Raw genomic sequence first — 19,754 nt, forward strand, 5'->3', positions numbered from 1 at the left:
CCCATTCACCGATATCAGCATTATACGTTTTACTGCTTTAAAAGACTCATATTTGTGTTCACTAATGCAGTAATATATATATACCGTATATACTCGAGTATAAGCCGAGTTTTTCAGCACATTTTTTGTGCTGAAAAACCCCAACTCTGCTTATACTCGAGTCAATAGTCTGTATTATGGCAATTTGCATTGCCATAATACAGACTGGGGCTGTGGGGGCTGCAGAGAGCGTTACTTACCTCTCCTGCAGCTCCTGTCAGCTCTCTCCTCCTCCGCGCCGTCCGTTCAGCACCTCGGTCAGCTCCCAGTGCAAGTCTCGCGAGAGCCGCGGCTCTTGCGAGACTTACAGTGTGAGCTCACAGAAGAGCTGACCGGACGGCGCGGAGGAGGAGAGAGCTGACAGGAGCTGCAGGAAAGGTAAGTAACAATCTCTGCAGCCCCCCTCTCCCCCCCCATTGAACCACCAATGACACTGGACCACCAGGGAGTAAGAGCCCCCCTCCCTGGCCAGCTAGCAAGCAGGGAGGGGGGGACGAAAAAATAAATTAAATAATAATAATTAAATAAAAAATAAGAAGAAATAATAATGAAAAAAAATATAAAAATAATAATAAAAAATTATAATAAGTAAAATAATAAAATTGCCCACCCCCCACCACCGCAACACACACACACACACTGCATACATACACACACACACACTGCATTCATACACACACACTGCACTCATACACACACACACACGCCCACTGCACTCACACACACACACACACACACACACACACACACACACACACACACACACAGCACTCACACACACACTGCATTCATACACACGCACACTGCATTCATACACACGCACACTGCATTCATACACACGCACACTGCATTCATACACACGCACACTGCATTCATACACACGCACACTGCATTCATACACACACTACACACACACACACACACACACACACATACGTTGCACTCATACACATACGTTGCACTCATACACACACGCTGCACTCATACACACGCTGCACTCATACACACACGCTGCACTCATACACACACGCTGCACTCATACACACACGCTGCACTCACACACACAGTAAATAAATATTCAATTAATATATTTTTTTTAGGATCTAATTTTATTTAGAAATTTACCAGTAGCTGCTGCATTTCCCACCCTAGTCTTATACTCGAGTCAATAAGTTTTCCCAGTGTTTTGGAGTAAAATTAGGGGCCTCGGCTTATATTCGGGTCGGCTTATACTCGAGTATATACAGTATATAATATCCAAAAAGTGGTGGCTGCACTCCTCGGACTTCGTTTAAAATCCAATATGTTTATTAGGTATACATTAAAATCGAGATCAACGTTTCAGCCCTGTTATGGGCTTTCCTCAGGATCAAAAATTACATACAAATGTGCTATACAGTGTAAACGGACTTCTATACTATAAAGGAAAGAGTTTTCCGATCGGCATTCTGGTGTGCAGCCCGTATTGCATCTGCTGGCTCCCATAGCAAAGTGACTTCTATCCATCTCCCGAACGGCTGAACGGATTCAAATGATTTTTGGGTATGTTTGTATTTGGAATGTGCTGATTAATAATATGTAACTTTTATTAATATTGGATGTATGGTTTTAGAGTTATGATATTTGGGTAAAAAGTATGTTTTAGACTGTACGGATAATTGGGTTACCTCTCAGGCTAAGGGGAGGGAATCTGTGGGATTCACAGATGGGGTAACCATTGTATGATTGGGTAATGTATAATTGTATGTGGGCGTCTCCCTTGCAGGGGAGAATTGCATAAAAGCAGAGTGTGCCATTAAACCTCAGTTCTACTTCACCCTCAATTTGGAGTGCCGTCTCTTATTGGGGGAATCTGCTACATGGGATTGCTATGCTTGTCATACTCCCTTGCTATATCACTGCTAAACTCTTGTAAGAGCTTGTTCCTGTTTTGCTCTCTGGAGGAGTCTATGGTGGTTATGGTGTCTGCTGCAGTACTTGGAGTCCTCAGGAAGCACTAGGAGCATCCTTCAACGGAGGTACCCAGTCGGGGTGTCCGTCGATCCGTTACAATTGTTTCCTATATTTTCAGACACAGGCTACTTATTTAATGCAATACTCTAGGGCACCCAATTACCTATGCTGTTGTGATAGACTAAAACACTGCAGGAAATGGGAATAAAACAAGCAAATCATGATTTTTACATCACAGGGTGAACTCTGCAATATACGATTTTCATATCACCATCCACAAAATAAAAAGCCACACATCAGATTTATTCTTATGAGAAACTTTACTTCACTATGCTATTTCTTCAACAGTTTATGGATTTTGTGTTTAAATACAACAAGACACAAAATGCCAGAACATTACAAAAATATATATTGTTAAGTACGAAAGAGTTCCTTTCGAAATCAAAAACAAAAATAACTAACATTTATATTTGGAGTTTCCATCATAACAAAAACATACAAACTAAACACATACTCAATAGCAAAAAATATTTGAGTTCCTTGAAGAATGCCAGATTCGTTGGTGTGGAATCCAATGGTTAAAAACCCTAGAAATAAAGAACGGTGGGTAAAAAACAGCCAAATAATAACATTAATATAGAGATGCTGGAGAGCTACTATGGGATAAATTTCAAGAGATCTGATTTATTTCTAGGACATATTTACAGTTAAAATAATGTAATGTTTTAAACTAGGAAGACAATGGAAACACAGTGCATGATGTCAAACTAATTAGGACCGTGACTGAGAAGTGAGATCTGATGGTTGTCTTTTAAGTGTTGGGTATGGCCCTATGCTTAAAAAACCCATAGCTCCTGCAGTAGGAAACAGTCATTTAATAGTTTTGGCATTGAATGCGCTACATGAAAAAGAAAAAGGCATGTTGTGAATTGTAGAGCTATAAACTTTTCTTTATTTAGAAGCAGGCCAAAAATAATTACGATGTCCTTATGTTGATTAAAGTCAATAGATCCTGCTGTCTACGCAAATGGATTCTTACAGAACTGTCTATTGAGTTTATAAGTACCTGTATGAATAGCATTAAATGGCAGCACTGCTCTCTAGCCTTTACCTGAGCATGGACTTCATGTTGTCTTTGAAGATTTGCTTTTGCTCAGCTCACGAGAAACTACTGAAACCATCTCTCTGATAGTCAAGCCATTGAGTGAGCGACCAGTTCTTTTCCGTATCTCCTTCATTGTCTCAACAATATGGTCACTGCAATGGAGAATCATATTTTTACAAAGGCAATACAGGTCAGTGAATAACAATATGCATATATTAGTAATTATATATATTTACATTTATTGGAAAACAGACTTCACAACAAATTACACAAATTATTTTATTACTGAGTTGATCAACATTCAAGGAACACTATAGGGTCAGGAACATAAACATGTATTCCTGACCCTATAGTGCTAAACCCACCATTAAGGTTTCCCATCTCCCCCCCCCCCCCCAAAAAAAAAGCATTAAAAGCTCACCTTATTTCCAGCGCCGTGTGGGTCTGATGGCACTGCCCCCGCCCCTTGGTGAAAGCATTGGATCGCCTAAAATCAGCAAGGGGGCGGGCCCAAATGCCATTTTGGTCAGTCAACACCTCCTCATAGAGATGCACTGAATCAATGCATCTCTATGATGAAAATTCAGCATAGCTGCCTACTGTGCAGCACTGAGCAAGGAAGCACCTCCAGTGGCCATCTACGGAGTGGCCACTTGGAGGTGTCCCTAGGGGCAATGTAAACACTGCCTTTCTCTGAAAAGGCAGTGTTTGCATGACAAAGCCTGGATATAAGGATTATACTCACCAGAACAACTACATTAAGCTGAAGTTGTTCTGGCGACTATAGTGTCCGTTTAAGATTAAGAGATACAACAGGCCTCACTATTGTATAGCATTTGTCTCACATACACCAGACAAAAGAAATATGAATGTCACATCAGAGCAAAGTGGATTCCCGTACCGTGTAACATCGGGATGCAATTCCATTAGTTGCTTCATTACTCTGGTGAAAGTGGATAGATTTAGTCTGTTTGGAATGATGACAGTAGGAAACTCTGTTAATGGATCCAATTCTGGGCATGTGTCTGAATCCTGCATATAAAAATAGAGTAATTGTTTATACAGACCAAGTATTTAAAACCCTTTACTAAGTCAAATGATTTATTTGGGGAGATGTACTATCAATTTCATTGAAGTGATTATAGCAAAAACAGAAGTATTAAATATGTAATACTGTCAGATGTGTAAAGTTGTAAATAGGTTTTCTCTGAAATGGGTTTCTAAACTCTCCCATATAAATAGTTTTATATACTGATGTGCTGCAGTGTTAAATTATAGTGTGTAGTTGTCAGCCTGGTAGAAAAAGTATCCATAGAAAACACTGTAACAGTTTATTTACTTGATCCATGTATACTAAAAGGTGTGTGCTCTCCATTGCGGTGATTCTAACTTCTTCCCTCCGCGCCGTGTGTATATTTTATTACAAGTCTGCAGGCAATACTGACCTTTTTAAATGTTTCTCAACCCAGCACAAAACAAATATTACAAATTAAAATGAATTGATAAAACATTTTTATGGTTACTGAGAAATTAATTCGAACCTTTAGTCCTAAAAATAACAATTGTCAGCACTATCCACCATCCTTTCCCCGGTAAAATGTTTTTTATCCACTGCTCCTAATTTGTTGATGTCCGCATCCAAGCCACTATCGCCTCCAATCCCTTTCTCCTCTATGCTAAGCAGTGGATGGGAACAAGGCATGCATAGCCAAACACCCTACTCCTCCAATCAAATGCTATTAGCAGCATTTGATTCCAGGACCGAGTTTTAATTGGTTCTATAAAAGGAGGATGCCTCTAGTAGCATATAAATTAGCCACATAAAGGCTGGCAACAGAAACGGATAAAGGAAATTTGAGGTAGAGAGAGTCAAAGAAGCATTTTTCTAGCTAAACAAATTCAATGGGCGCAAAAATAACAAAACAGTGACATTTGGCAAAAGTAGGCAATGAAAACCAAATGGCAAATAGAAGAAGAAAAATCAAGAAAGTGTGAGTTCCGAGCAGAGATGGAATTTTAGAAGAAATAATAGGAGGAGAACCATCTAAGACAAATTGTAAATCCAGCTTTTGTATGTGTTTTAAAGGAGGAGTGTTCAAGCACTCAGAAAACCATATTGAGACTCTATGATGGAGTTACAGCGTGAGGTTATGATATTAAAGATGGAAAATAAATATAAACACACAATATACAAATAATAAAACTGCTCATTCTGACTGTTTGTAGCAAGAGAACATTTCCAAACAGATTTTAAAAGGAGTCATTAACGTCCCTCAGAGAATATTTAAGTCTTGGGCAAACATTGCGAGATCAAGGACTAAAAACACCCAACAAACACCACACCCTAAAAACTTGACGCCTTACTCCTGAAGAAGGAACATGACCCTGCTGGTAAAATGCTTACAGGGCTGTTCACTATGTTAGAATTGTCACAAATTACAGAATCTGAAATTCAAGGCCATGTAGCCAAACTGTAAGCAGAGTTAGACTTGGAGATGTTTTTCCAGTTTGGCTATTCAGGCTTTAAATGTGAAATTTACTTTGAAATCCCGACGAATCTCATTTTAGTAAACAACTCTTCAATAAAGCTGATGTGTACTGTGGTCGTTGCTGCCGCCCAGGAGTGAGCGCAGGACTTCTCTTTGTATTCACTTTTTGTATCACACAGCTAGGTTACAATGCTGCAGCCCATCCCATGTGTTCTCTATTAAGGGTTAATAAGTATATAGGGGTGTCTAAAAAAAAATAGTCCTGTCTCAGAGATAGCTTTGCCAGAAGCTCAAGGAAGCAAGGTGAAGGGTCAGAGTAGGACCCGTCTAGTGGGGTCTGCCATGACGTTGGCAGGCGGGCTTTCCCTCCAGTGGCCATTGGAGTAATTAAATGACCTCCATTTGTTTAAATATACATAGGGATTAACTAGAGAGCTCAGGTAACATTTTTCCTTTGGTTTTTACTATATGTATAGGAGCTTCTGCCGCCCAGGAGTAATGGGAGCGAGCGCAGGACTTTTCTCTTTGTATTTGAACTCGGTAATAAATAATGACATCTAGAACTGTCACTCAGGAGTTTATTTCATTGTGCATATTACTGTACTATTGATCTGTGATCATCTGCTATAACTTTTCTTTTTTTCTGTATCAGATTACACAAAGCCTCAATAAAAGAAAGATTGGCAAAAAATTAAAAACTAATTATGGATTAAACTAATTTTGCACAAGTCAAACAGATGAGTAGTTTAAACATCAATCATACAGTTTCCTAGCCTCTACGGATTCATGCAAAGTTGCTTTAGATGGCTTATAAGAAGAAAAGAAAAAAAAAAAAAAAAAACACAGGCTACTTACTGTAATTACCGATTCTTGATGGCACAATGGATGCTGCTCTGCATTCGAACCATGTAAACTTGGAGCAGTACGTGGTACATCATTTGTCATGTGTAAAGGGGAAGACACCACAGGTATCTGGCTAGGAAACGAGAGATCTGCTGTGGTGCAAGTGGTGACTGAGGACATTCCACGGACAGATGTTCCACTTGTAACATGCTCAGGGATGTTCACAGTTAACGGGATAAAGTTTGGAGCTCTTAATGGGACTCTAATCAAGTTAGATGATCCAGTTGCAGCATGGTGCACATGTTCACTGACTGATGGTGAAACTTTAGCAGTACGTAATGTACTTGTTCCATTAACTGTTGGAGGCACTGAAGAAGTGACTGGCATTTTAAAGGTACCTGCAGATGGTTCCACGGTTGCACGAGGGGTTGCTGTGTTACTTGGTATAGACAAAGGAGCTACATTTGATACTCCGGCAGTTTCAATTGTTGACGCTTTACATGTTTCTTTCACAGCTGTGCTGGAATATGGAATGTTACTTTTGGAACCAATTTGTACAGCACTACTCTGCAGAGTAGAAGCTCTAGATCCACTACTAAACACGAGACCAGAGCTGTTTAACATATCATTATTTGGCTGTATTGGTGAAACTTGCATTCTTCCATCTTTACAGAAAGTAAGAGTCGAGCTGGATTTAACCTTAGCATCTGGGGTACATCTGGAACGATTTGTAACAGGTTTGGTTACAACACAGGGAACTTGTTGAGATGAAGCATGAGATGCAGTAGGAAACCAAATAGGATGTCCGGAATAGTGTATGGGCCACTGATTTTGTGTGTTGTATGGTGTCCACTTAGTAATAACAGATTGCATCATCCATGGTTGCATTACAGGTTTGATGCTAGGGGGGCCATAGGTACTCCAGGAGGGTACTGCAGAGGATGTTTGTACTGGAGCTTTAGGTGGCACATAACTTGCTCTGTGAGTGTTTGAGGAAACAGCCTCTACCTTGTTAATGTCAGACAAAGGCAGAGATCCACTACTTTTAACTGGAACATTATCTGTTGGTGAAACACTCTTTAATGAAGACGGATTCAACTCAGCACTTGAAGAATGGCTCTTGTTGGGTTCAGATTCAGAAAACGTTTGAAGTGGTTTTACATCTAGTGAGGCTTTTTGCTTTGAATCTTTTATAAAACGCACTTTCATGACTCTCCCACATAATTCTTTCCCATTCATTTCCCTCACTGCATCCATGGCATGTTCCAAACTGTTAAAAGTCAGGATGGCACAGCTTTGAGATTGGAAAGAAAAGAAGAGAAAGAAATGAAAAATAATTCTGCATCATGTTAGAGTATGGTAGAGGTGATTGGGGAGAAGAGTTAAGTCAAATGCATGGTTTTGTAAACATGTCAAGAGTAATAGTAAGGTGAATGAAAACTGTATTGCATTAATGAGACACAAACATATATTTTGCTTTGGAAATTACCTGGAGTTTCTGCTTAGCTCCTGAAAGAATACACTGGAAATCTGGTAGATTTTAAAATGGGACATAATGGCTTCCTAAAATATTAAACAGATAATACAGCAACCACAGGTTAACATGAAAAAGATCAAAAAGGTACACTGCAAATTATTGCAATCCGGTCCGTAAAGTAACATTTCCATATTTGCATTTTTTCCTATAATACACCAGAATTACAAGAAGCCCATACTCCAGAATTAAACTGGTCTGCAATATTAGCAGAAAGTCGGTATTTTAGGACACTAAGCGAGTGAAAACGCATTACTCTTCCGATTTTATTCATACAGTTCAGCTGGATCAGTCAAATACCAACATTAGGTATCAGTAAATGTATCTAGTAAATTGGACTTTGCTTTTTGTATTTTCACATGGTATAGCAGTGGTATCAACTGGCCTGCTGTGAGCACCATAAAGTGAACTGTGGTGGGTTGCAGGATGTTGGGCTATCCCACAATACATACAGGAAAAATGTTTACAGTCTAAAGGAAAGTTATAATCAAACAGGTAAAATGCATTCACTCTAAACAGAAGACCAATTGCAATATTTATTTACAATAGTATCAGATCTATGAATTTAATGGCCAAACAATAACAAATTATATTTTTTGGACAGGTTAATAGCTAGAGGTGAGCTGATAAAGTGATCACAATGCCAACAGTCCAATATTTTTCAACAATTTGACGATTATAAAATATGAATAAGGGCCTAATTCCTCAAGTTAAACAATCAAGTTTTAGGAATCACAATCCTTCTGAAAGCAAAATTTTCAAAATACACTCAGAGCACCTGAATTGTTATTTTTTTTATTATTATTTTATTCAACATTTTGTGCCTGTCATTTGTTTTAAAAGTATTTTACAATATTTGTATTTTTCTGTATATTATATTTATGGTGATAGAGACTGTTTTACTGTAGTCTATTAAATCTTATTTCTAGGGGTGAGTTCTCACTATCTTAAGGTTGGAATTGCCTAAATGGATTCTTGCTGGTAGTTGCATGGTCACTTCATCAGAACACTGAACTGGTTACTTTTTTATTCTTTATTTCCTGTTTTTGTGATTTTATATTTAACTTTGTTTTTATTTGTGGTTTCACTAGTTTTTCCATTTGTAGCATAGTTTAGGTGTTCTGCCCCTGCTGAAGGGTACACAAGTAATATTTGCTCCTTTTTTAAGGGAAGATTATTTTATTGGTTAAAAGTGAAGTTAAAAAAAAAATCCCATTTCAAAGCAAATGTAATCATTTTTGCACATACCCTATGTTTAACAAATATGTGTTTGTGGGTTATGAACAATAAAATAAATATGGAAATAAACAACCAGTATTAACCTCTGGTATAAGCTCTAAATGTACATATCAGTCATCATAGAGCAAGAGGAAGCAATGAGTGCCTTTGCTGTGCCTGGACTGCAGCATGAAGAAAATTGTTAACTCTTTAATAAACAAATTCAGTCTGCCCGGTATAGAGCCAGCCTTCAGTCTGCAGCTCTGTTGGGTGTGGGTGTTGGTTTTTACCCTGATCCATTAGGGTGTTTGAAGCCCAGTTTCCTCATTGTGGCTGTGGTTAATTTTACTGATGGGCCAAAATGTAAATACCTTTATACCTGTAAGGTAACTGTGTAAGAACTCTGATTAGCAAGTACATATATTACAGTCTTTATGCAAGCGATTGCTTTTATGGCATACCTCATTTATGGACTGTGCTATATTTCCTACAAAGACATAGTGCTTTGTCTGTTCATCCTTGCATGGTTCTGACTGTTGGGCTTCTAGGAAAACAGAAAACACACGTATATTAAATATGTTGGATATAAAGCTAGATTAGATAGACTGCTTGTATCTCTCCTAAAATAGGACAACGGAATGTACATTGTGTAACAGCAACATGACCCCCCCCCCCCCCCATTTAAAGCAGCATAGGTCCCTTCCTCTGTAAACACTTTAGATAAAGCCGTTTTATGGTGAAACGTGTCAAGTATATGTTAAGTCTGTTTTATATAGTCATTTTGCTCCATTTTTATATTTAGTAATAAAAGTACTTTTTCTATTGGACCTGTTTTGCTGCTGGATTTCCTGAACATCAATATCCTTGGTGGGGATGGTACCATCTAAGCATGTTGGAAAGAGCAGTCATTATCTGCTCTACTAAACGTGAGTAGTTTTTTTTTTTTTTTTTTTTGCAGTGCATATACCGTATTTATTCGAGTATAACGCGCACCCCTAATTTTCGATTAAAAATCGGTATAAAATTTTATACCGATTTTTAATCTAAAATTAGGGTGCTTGTTCTACTCGAATAAATATTCGAGTGGGTGCTCCGATAATACCGACCGCCGGGCTCATTACAAGCCCGGCGGTCCTGGGGGGGCGGACAGCAAGCGTTTACTCACCTCCGTGCAGCTCCTCCAGCTTCCCAGTGTAAATCTCGCGAGACCCGCGGCCAGCTCTGACGTCATAGCTGGCCGCGGGTCTCGCGAGATTTACACTGGGAAGCTGGAGGAGCTGCACGGAGGTGAGTAAACGCTTGCTGCCCGCCCCCCAAGGACCGCCGGGCTTGTAATGAGCCCGGCGGTCCTGGGAGGTATAATCGGAGCACCCACTCGAATATTTATTCGAGTATAACGCGCACCACTAATTTTAAATTAAAAATCGGTACAAAATTTTGCGCGTTATACTCAAATACGGTATGTATAACAAGCATGCAGGTGGTACCCCGACGGCATTCCACGTGCTTATTTCACAACATTTATAACAGGGGTATATGTTAACAGTGCACAATTTTACGTGTTTATATATAGGTTGAAGATCATCATGTTGGAGCATATTTTCACACATATTATTCTAGTACAAGCATGTATATTGCAAACTTCCTGTCACATCTATGTGTGAGAAGGTGTATATAGATTTATAGTTGCTAGTGTGTTCACATGCAGGTAGACCAACAGCCATCTAGTGAGTTTTAACTATGCTTAGGATGCCACATTAGATTGTGTTAGCTAGCACTTATTATATTACTTATTGCTCACTCAGCAAAGGATAGGGATATAACAGGTTAATGATCATTACTGTATGCTTAGCCAGCAGTCAGGGAGCAATTCGTGCATCAGGAGGCATACTCGGGGAAGTCCAGCGATATGCCTGACATACTCCAGTGTCACGGCCACTCTCATCCGATCCCCTCTGGGCTCGCACTGTAGCCTCCGGGAGCAGCCATCCCCTGTGGCGTCAAAGACATACATGCATGTAGAAGCCAGGCATCCGGCATTTGGTGATAGAGGTTTGCATATTGGGGGGGGTCGGTGCTTCCCTGTTGGGTAGGTGGCTTCAGCACCCGTCCGGAGTCCTGGTCGCTTAAAGCGGAGGTGAATGTTGGGTTGGGAGCTGGCTCTTCGTCGCCGCTTGTGCTGCAGGTCCCGCCGTTGGCGCCTCTTAGGAGAGCCGCCGATAGCAACCATTCTTAGGGCTGCAGGTCTCTGGGGGTAAACGTGCAGGAGTGGTCTGCATAGTTGAAGCGGTGTGCAGCTTACTCTGTTATCTTAACCCAGAAGGCAGCGAAGATTTCGTCGAGTTTGGACAGAGAGTGAGTCGCTGGGTCTCCGCTGGCCCCTATAACTGCCAATTGGCACGTGGTATCCGCCATATTGAAGTCGGTGATCTTTGGCTCGGACAGTCTTTGGGGCAAACAGCTGTTGGTGCCAGGATATCCCTCACCGGCGGGGGAGGGAGGCTCGTGGGTGGTCCTCTGCAGCTTTAGGGTTCGTTTCTAGGGAGTCTCGGCTGGGTGATCGTAACTCACTTCAGATTTATTTTGCAATACCATCTTTGAGTCAAACATATTTTGAAATACTATAACACACAAAAAAATAGGTGGAGCAAGTTGTGGCAAATAAAGATATACTTCCCTCTCTTCTTACTGTATCACTGTAAAGATAGAGAGGTACATAATAGTGCAGATATCTCAATATATAATATGTTGAATAGATTTTACTCAAACACACTCACAAAAAAGAGCCATATACTGGACCTGGCTCTGGTATGAATCTCCTTATGATCTCTTTTGGGTGATCCAAACCCCTTTGGTGGTGCTTTAAAGATGTTTGGTACTTCTTTCCCAAGGATAGGCAGCAGAGATGAAGTTAATTCCAAAGATAAATTTATTAAATAAAACACTGGATAAAATAAATGCGAATAAAAAGTCTACTAGTGTCCAAAGTATTGCCAAAACGCATTTTGCCGATATGTGGCTTCCTCAGTTGGTGGGGATAATGTTGTTGTGTCCTTTGGTTTCTTAAATACTGTATTTTAATTCCGATTTTCACGGTCTTTCTTGGTGGAACACATCCTGCTTTCCACCTCCTACTTCCGGGTTCTCCGCGTAATATCCGGTTGCGTCCGATTCAGTGTCTGTCAGGATCGGCTTCAGTAGAACGCATATTGCGTTTCAGTTGGTCGAAGATGTATATTGAAGTGCCAAAAGAATCATGATGGCACTTATATGTATTCAACAGTACAACAATTTCCAAAGTGCAACTATACATGTATTTCATCCTAACATAAATAAAATACTCTCAATCTTATAAAATGTGTCTCAATCGATTCTATTATATGACAATCATTTGTAAATAATTTAAGATTTTTTTTTTTCCTTTTCTAAAAAGATAGTATATTTCCTAAAAAATATTTATTATATTCTAAAAGGATCCAAAATCTACATAAAGACTTATCAACCTATAAAAGAAATACAGAGACAGTAGTTACCGTATATACTTGAGTATAAGTTGACCCGAATATAAGTCGAGACCCCTAATTTTACCCCAAAAAACTGGGAAAACGTATTGACTCGAGTATAAGACTATGGTGGGAAATGCAGCTACTACTGGTAAATTTCTAAATAAAATTATATCCCCAATAATGTATATTAATTGAATATTAACAGTATGTATATAATGCAGTGTGTGTGTGTGTATATAATGCAGTGTGTGTGTGTATATATAATGCAGTGTGTGTATATAATGCAGTGTGTGTGTATAATGCAGTGTGTGTATATAATGCAGTGTGTGTATATAATGCAGTGTGTGTATATAATGCAGTGTGTTTGTATGAATGCAGTGTGTGTGTGTGTGTATGTATGAGTGCAGTGTGTTTGAATGAATGCAGTGTGTGTGTGTGTGTGTGTGTGTATGAATGCAGTGTGTGTGTGATGCAGAGCCTTGGTGGGGGGTGGGCATTTTTATTTAAATTTTTTAATTATTATTTCAATATTATTATTTTTTAATATTATTTTATTTTTATATTATTATTTAAATTTGTATTTATTTATATTTTTATTCGTCCCCCCTCCCTGCTTGATACATGGCAGGGAGGGGGGCTCTCACTCCCTGGTGGTCCAGAGGATAGGCTGTAGGAGGGGGGCTGGCAGGAAGCTGTAACTTACCTTCACAGCAGCTCCTGTCAGCTCCCTTCTCTCTCCTCCGGTCAGCTCCACTGCAAGTCTCGCGATGCGTTGCTACGGTAACCCGTGGCAACGATCTGACCACGCAGCTCTCGCGAGACTTGCAGAGGGAGTCGACCGGAGGAGAGAGAAGGGAGCTGACAGGAGCTGCTGTGAAGGTAAGTTACAGCTTCCTGCCAGCCCCCAACAGGACCGCCGGGCTTACAATGAGCCCGGCGGTCCTGTCTGCATTATGGCAATGTAAGTTGCCATAATACAGACATTAACTCGAGTATAAGACGAGTGGGAGTTTTTCAGCACAAAAAATGTGCTGAAAAACTCGTCTTATACTCGAGTATATACGGTACTTGTTAATAACACAAAATATAAATATCTTAGATAGACAAAAATTTAAATTTTCATAATTATTTATAAAAATAAGGAGTATGGGACCACTAAAAAAAGAGAAAAAGTGGATAATGCTTATCTAGAAGGTACTAAATTATTAAAATATTGTTAAAATGTTCAAAAGTAATTTAAAAATATTTTAAAAGGATAATTACATATTTAAATACAACTTTAATTGGGAATAGAATCATATAGTCAGTTACAAATATTTATACTAAGCAATGGCATAACTCGAAATCTTGATTCAGACCATGAGGAATAAGTATTTTAAGATTATAAATACATTTCATTTCTTCTTCTCCTATCGTTTTATTGAAATCCCCTCCTCTCCAGTCTTTCTGTATTAATTTAATAGCGCAGAAGAAGGTATTCATAGGGTCACTGTTATGTGTTTTGAAATGGTTAGAAACACTGTTTCTATCCCTCTTTTGATGTTCCTTATATGTTCCGATATCCTAATATGCAAACATCTAGTGGTTCTTCCTACATAAATAAGATCACAGGGACATTTTAAAATATAAATTCCATTTTTTGAAAAGCAGGTTAGTTGATCTTTAATATAAAACACTTTGTCATTATGATAGTTAAAAGATAGTATATGTCTTTTTTTCTGACATGTTACTCTGCAAGCTAAACAAGAGCCGCAACCGTAAAAGCCTTTACTATTATTTTAAAAATAATCTGCTTCGTTTTAAAACTGCTTTTTACTAAAATTTGTTTCACGTTCTTGCAACCACTTAACTATTTTGGGTTCAGGGGTTAATATCTGTTTTAAAATGGGATCTTCTTGCAAGATCGGCCAGTATTTCTTAATTATCTGTTTTATTTTTCCATTGTTTCCACTATGGTTGCATATGAAGTGGAAACAATGGAAAAATAAAAAAGATAATTAAGAAATACTGGCCGATCTTGCAAGAATATCGGAATTAAAATACAGTATTTGAGAAACCAAAAGGACACAACAACATTATCCACGCCAACTGAGGAAGCCACATATCGGCGAAACGCGTTTTGGCAATACTTTGGACACTAGTAGACTTTTTATTCACATTTATTTTATCCAATGTTTTATTTAATACATTTATCTTTGGAATTACCGTATATACTCGAGTATAAGCCGACCCGAATATAAGCCGAGGCCCCTAATTTTACCCCAAAAAACTGGGAAAACTTATTGACTCGAGTATAAGACTAGGGTGGGAAATTCAGCAGCTACTGGTAAATTTCTAAATAAAATTAGATCCTAAAAAAATTATATTAATTGAATATTTATTTACAGTGTGTGTATGTAATGAGTGCAGTGTGTGTAGGAGTGCAGTGTGTGTGTGTATGAGTGCAGTGTGTGTGTGTATGAGTGCAGTGTGTGTGTGTATGAGTGCAGTGTGTGTGTGTATGAGTGCAGTGTGTGTGTGTATGAGTGCAGTGTGTGTGTGTATGAGTGCAGTGTGTGTGTGTGTGTGTGTATGAGTGCAGTGTGTGTGTGTATGAGTGCAGTGTGTGTGTATGAGTGCAGTGTGTGTGTGTGTGTGATGGAGAGCATTGGTGGGGTGGGCATTTTTTTATTATTATTTATTATTTTAATATTATTTTTTCTTATATTATTTTTTTTTATTTTATTATTATTTTTTATTATTAATATTTTTTTATTTTTTTCGTCCTCCCTCCCTGCTTGTTAGCTGGCTAGGGAGGGGGGCTCTTACTCCCTGGTGGTCCAGTGGATGGGCTGTAGGAGGGGGGGCTGGCAGAGAGCTCTTACTTACTTTCACAGCAGCTCCTGTCAGCTCCCTTCTCTCTTCTCCAGTCCGTGCAGCTCCCAGGTCAGCTCCCTCTGCAAGTCTCGCGGCCGCGCGGAGCGTTGCCACGGGCGCTGACCCCGCGGCTCTCGCGAGACTTGCAGAGGGAGCTGACCTGGGAGCTGCACAGACTGGAGAAGAGAGAAGGGAGCTGACAGGAGCTGCAGGAAAGGTAAGTTACAGCTTCCTGACAGCCCCCGGTCCTTGTCTGTATTATGGCAATGTAAATTGCCATAATACAGACAATTGACTCGAGTATAAGACGAGTGGGGGGTTTTCAGCACAAAAAATGTCTTATACTCGAGTATATACGGTAACTTCATCTCTGCTGCCTATCCTTGGGAAAGAAGTACCAAACATCTTTAAAGCACCAAAGAGGTTTGGATCACCCAAAAGAGATCCTAAGGAGATTCATACCAGAGCCAGGTCCAGTATATGGCTCTTTTTTGTGAGTGTGTTTGAGTAAAATCTATTCAACATATTATATATTGAGATATCTGCACTATTATGTACCTCTCTATATTTACAGTGATACAGTAAGAAGAGAGGGAAGTATATCTTTGCCACAACTTGCTCCACCAATTTGTTTGTGTGTTATATATGATTTAAGGTGAAGGTGTAGGGGATACCTCACAGGTGTTAAAAGCTAGTATTACTTTTGTAGACACACCATTCTTTGTGTTTCATATTTTGAAATACTGGTATGCTCTTCACATCCATTTCTTACAGAAAAGTGAGCAAGGTTCTAAAAGTAATGCCACCGCCATAAAAAAAAATCTATAAAATTGTCCTGCTGCATCATAACACAACTGTCGAAATGCTTTAAGAACTATTACACACTGGTTTATCAAGAATTCATTTGTGGAACCCTCCCATGCGCTGATGTCAGGTAGCACGTTATTTACAGAGGAATGTTATGCAGAGTGATGTTGGTCATTTAATATAGTTATCTATAGAATGTCAGCGTTTTGCACAATAAGCAGCAAACTACACCGTATACATACACATCTTTAAAATTTCCTTTCAATTAAACACTTCACTTTTTTTCATATGGGGAGGTAAGTGGATATTCCATACAAGCCACTTCATCACAAAAGGAGGTATTCATGTTTACATAATGATTCATCTTCAATATCTTAACAGTTGTTTTGAGATTCTCTAGTCAAGGCTAAGTTGGTATGATATATACAGAACGTACTTCTATTTAATTAATTTACATATTTAGGTTCAAGGATTAAGCTATTGGACACAGTAAGTGTTTTTGGGATGTCTACATAGCAATCGATGTGTTCATAAAATAAGCACAGAATAGCCTTTTAACATGGTTCTTGCTATTAAAGCCACATGCAGAGCCTGTGCTTCATTCATGAGAATCACCCAGGTGTCACAGCACACAAGACTAAGATCTGAAGCCATATGCAGATGTAGAATTTCATTTGCAGAGGAACATTTTAAGAACACACTGTTTTTGTGCTTATGTTATACTCTTTATCTTAAATTTTCAATTCCCAATTGGTCATGTCCCTGTTCTCTCCTTGCTAAATTGATTCGCTTCTCAATGTCTGCATACCTTATCCACCCATGAGTGTTATTCTATCTAACCTCAGACTCTTTCTTCAGCCTGTTCCTCACATAACAGCATTTATAAGATTCATCCAGGTTGCACAGCTTGCAGCTGAAGCTATATGCAGAGGTATAATTTCTGGAGGATCAGTTTGATATCAACAACTCTACACTCCCCTTCTCAGACACTTTGCTCTGCTGGTGACCTAACCTTACTGCTAACTCCTGCTTCACTTCACTCTTTCAATTCTGTTGCTATCCCACCCAGTCACTTGTATTTTTAACCAAAACGCAGGCCCTTCCTATTTTTTGTTCCTACCCTCCCCCTTCCCCCCACCCCAATCTTGATTGATTGTTCATTTGAGCAAGGTCCTTATCAACCTATTGTTCCGGTAAAAAAATTTAATAGTTTGTCTCATCTGTTGCGTAAGACCGCTTATTTATACAATATTTTACCAGGAAGGACACATTGAGATTTCTCTAGTTTTCATAATAAACGCACTGCAGAATAAGTTAGCGCTATGTAAATGCCAATAATAATAATTGTCCTATTAAAATTCAGACCAACCTTTTTCCTCCTTTGGCTTGTCTTTGGTCTCTGCAGGCAGAACAGAGCACACTGCAACATCCTACAGAAAAATGACAACTGTATTAGTCAAGCTTTGTATTGTGTGACATGTAAATCACTAGTAGATTTGACTCATTCTTACTGCATTTACATGTATTTCTCCCACCTCTTTGGGTTCCTGATTGACATGAATTTGGTCACCCAAGTATCCTGTGGATACTTCATTGTCTCTGTCTGGCTGTGAAGTATTAGAAGGACATCCACAAAACTGCCTGAGGAACAAGGAAATAAAGCATTTTTATTAATAAATTTACTGTTCTTTTAGATAACCCCCCAACCCTCAAAAAAAAACAAAAAAAAAAAAAACACATTTAACCCCTTAAGGACGGTGGGCGTTCTATGCATAGAAAGTCCCTGCCCTCCTCCAAACTCACTGGATCCTGGGAAAGCCATAGGAGAGGTATTGGGTAAGATCGGACAGTAATCCATGGCATGCGAAGTGGATGTACAGATTGCACAAGCTGCTTTCCTTAGTCCAGCGAAGTGTTTGCAGAACAGCTCAGTGTCCATCTGGCGCCAATCAGTTTTGACGTTTAACTGAACCAGAGACGCTTTTGCTGAAAAGGACCGGTGGTAATGATAAAATGACATACCACCGTATTTATTTCCTAAGTCCACCAGTTTATGCAAATAGAGCTTAAGCTCCTCTCTCCTATGAGGGTGTACAGAGCAAATGACATCCCTATAAACCCCAAAGGGAATAACGAAATCCGGGATAGACAATCTCTTACTCAGTCTAGGGTCCCTAGACTTCAATACAACGGATATATCATTGTATGCGTACGTGCGATTCTCCACTATTTCATGAGAGGCAATCAGTAGTGAGACGAGATTAACAGCTTTGCCTTCCAGGATATCTTTCTTTAGATTTGCAGTTACCATATGGGCCGGGTTGACGACATGGGTTCCTGATCCTGAAGGGGCCTGCGGGGGTCTCGTGCAGTCTTCCAACCCCCCCCCCTCCCGACCGGGATTGCCGGTCCAGGTAAGTACAGGGGTCATTTTGCTGCGGACTTACTAGGTACATCCACGGGCCTTAACAACACTTTTCTTCGGCCCAGCTTAGTTTTTCTGCCCTCTTTCTTCATAACAATTTGCGTCCTCCAGTGTGTGTCTGTATGTGTGCCAGTGTTTGTATTTGTATCATTGTGTGTATCTATGTGTTTCAGGGTCTGTGTATCTGTAGGTTGTCAGTGTGTGTGTGTATCTACATGTCTGTACCTGTGTATCTGTATGTGACAGATGCATTTGTGTAATTGTGTGCGTCTATTGTGTGTCAGTGTGTGTGTATTTGTGTTTCTGTGTTTCTATGTGTGTCTGTATATTTGTATGGTGTTAGTGTACTTCTGTGTATCTGCATCAGTGTTCATTTTGGTGGCAAATTTCAATTGGTTTTAGTCAGTTTTTGACTAAAAAGCCATTTTAGTTTAGTCGTATTTTAGTCATCTGAATTGTTTTAGTTTTAGTCGACTAAATCTCAAAAAATGTAGTCGAGAAAACTAACACTGATCTGCATGTGTGTCAGTGTGTGTATCTGTATGTTGTCAGTGTGCCTGTGTATCTGCATGTCTGTACCTGTGTATCTAAGTGTGTGTGTATACATCTCAGCGTTCAAACTCTACACCTCACACGTACAACCCCTACTTTCAAAGGCAAACATTACACACAAGTAAACCACTGCTTTCACATGACAACAGCACATAAAAACACACAACACACGAATACATTCCTACATTCACACACAGATACTTTCTACAAGAACTTACATTCAAACGCTGCTCTGTGCGAAGTACAATCCAGCAAGGATGGGCAAATGGTAGATCCCCAGCTGGCAAAGCACTGTGTAATTTGAACAACAGATGGGATCTACCTTTTTTTTTTCCATCTTTGCAATCAGCGGGCCTCCCAAAAATTATTGCAACAGTGCCCCCTCTACTGTAGTTCCACCACTAAGTGCAAAGCAGTTTATCAACTT

The 19,754-nt window shown here is 39.4% G+C and overlaps 1 protein-coding gene across 1 annotated transcript in view; it reads right to left on the reverse strand.

Moving 5' to 3' along the window:
* Window positions 1-2,514: 2,514 nt before the first annotated feature.
* RBM44 (RNA binding motif protein 44) overlaps window positions 2,515-19,754 on the reverse strand; it is a 57,241-nt gene continuing 40,001 nt past the window's right edge. The window contains exons 4-11 of the mRNA XM_063428730.1: window positions 17,886-17,991; window positions 17,720-17,780; window positions 9,643-9,725; window positions 7,919-7,992; window positions 6,442-7,723; window positions 3,999-4,129; window positions 3,104-3,249; window positions 2,515-2,579 (exon numbers count right to left, since the gene is read on the reverse strand). Coding sequence (XP_063284800.1) covers window positions 3,117-3,249; window positions 3,999-4,129; window positions 6,442-7,723; window positions 7,919-7,992; window positions 9,643-9,725; window positions 17,720-17,780; window positions 17,886-17,991 — 1,870 coding nt within the window. The 3' untranslated portion in view covers window positions 2,515-2,579; window positions 3,104-3,116. The remainder of the gene's footprint in view (window positions 2,580-3,103; window positions 3,250-3,998; window positions 4,130-6,441; window positions 7,724-7,918; window positions 7,993-9,642; window positions 9,726-17,719; window positions 17,781-17,885; window positions 17,992-19,754) is intronic.

Source organism: Pelobates fuscus, chromosome 8 (genome assembly GCF_036172605.1).
Source record: "Pelobates fuscus isolate aPelFus1 chromosome 8, aPelFus1.pri, whole genome shotgun sequence".
In the NCBI taxonomy this organism is placed as follows: Eukaryota; Metazoa; Chordata; class Amphibia; order Anura; family Pelobatidae; genus Pelobates; species Pelobates fuscus.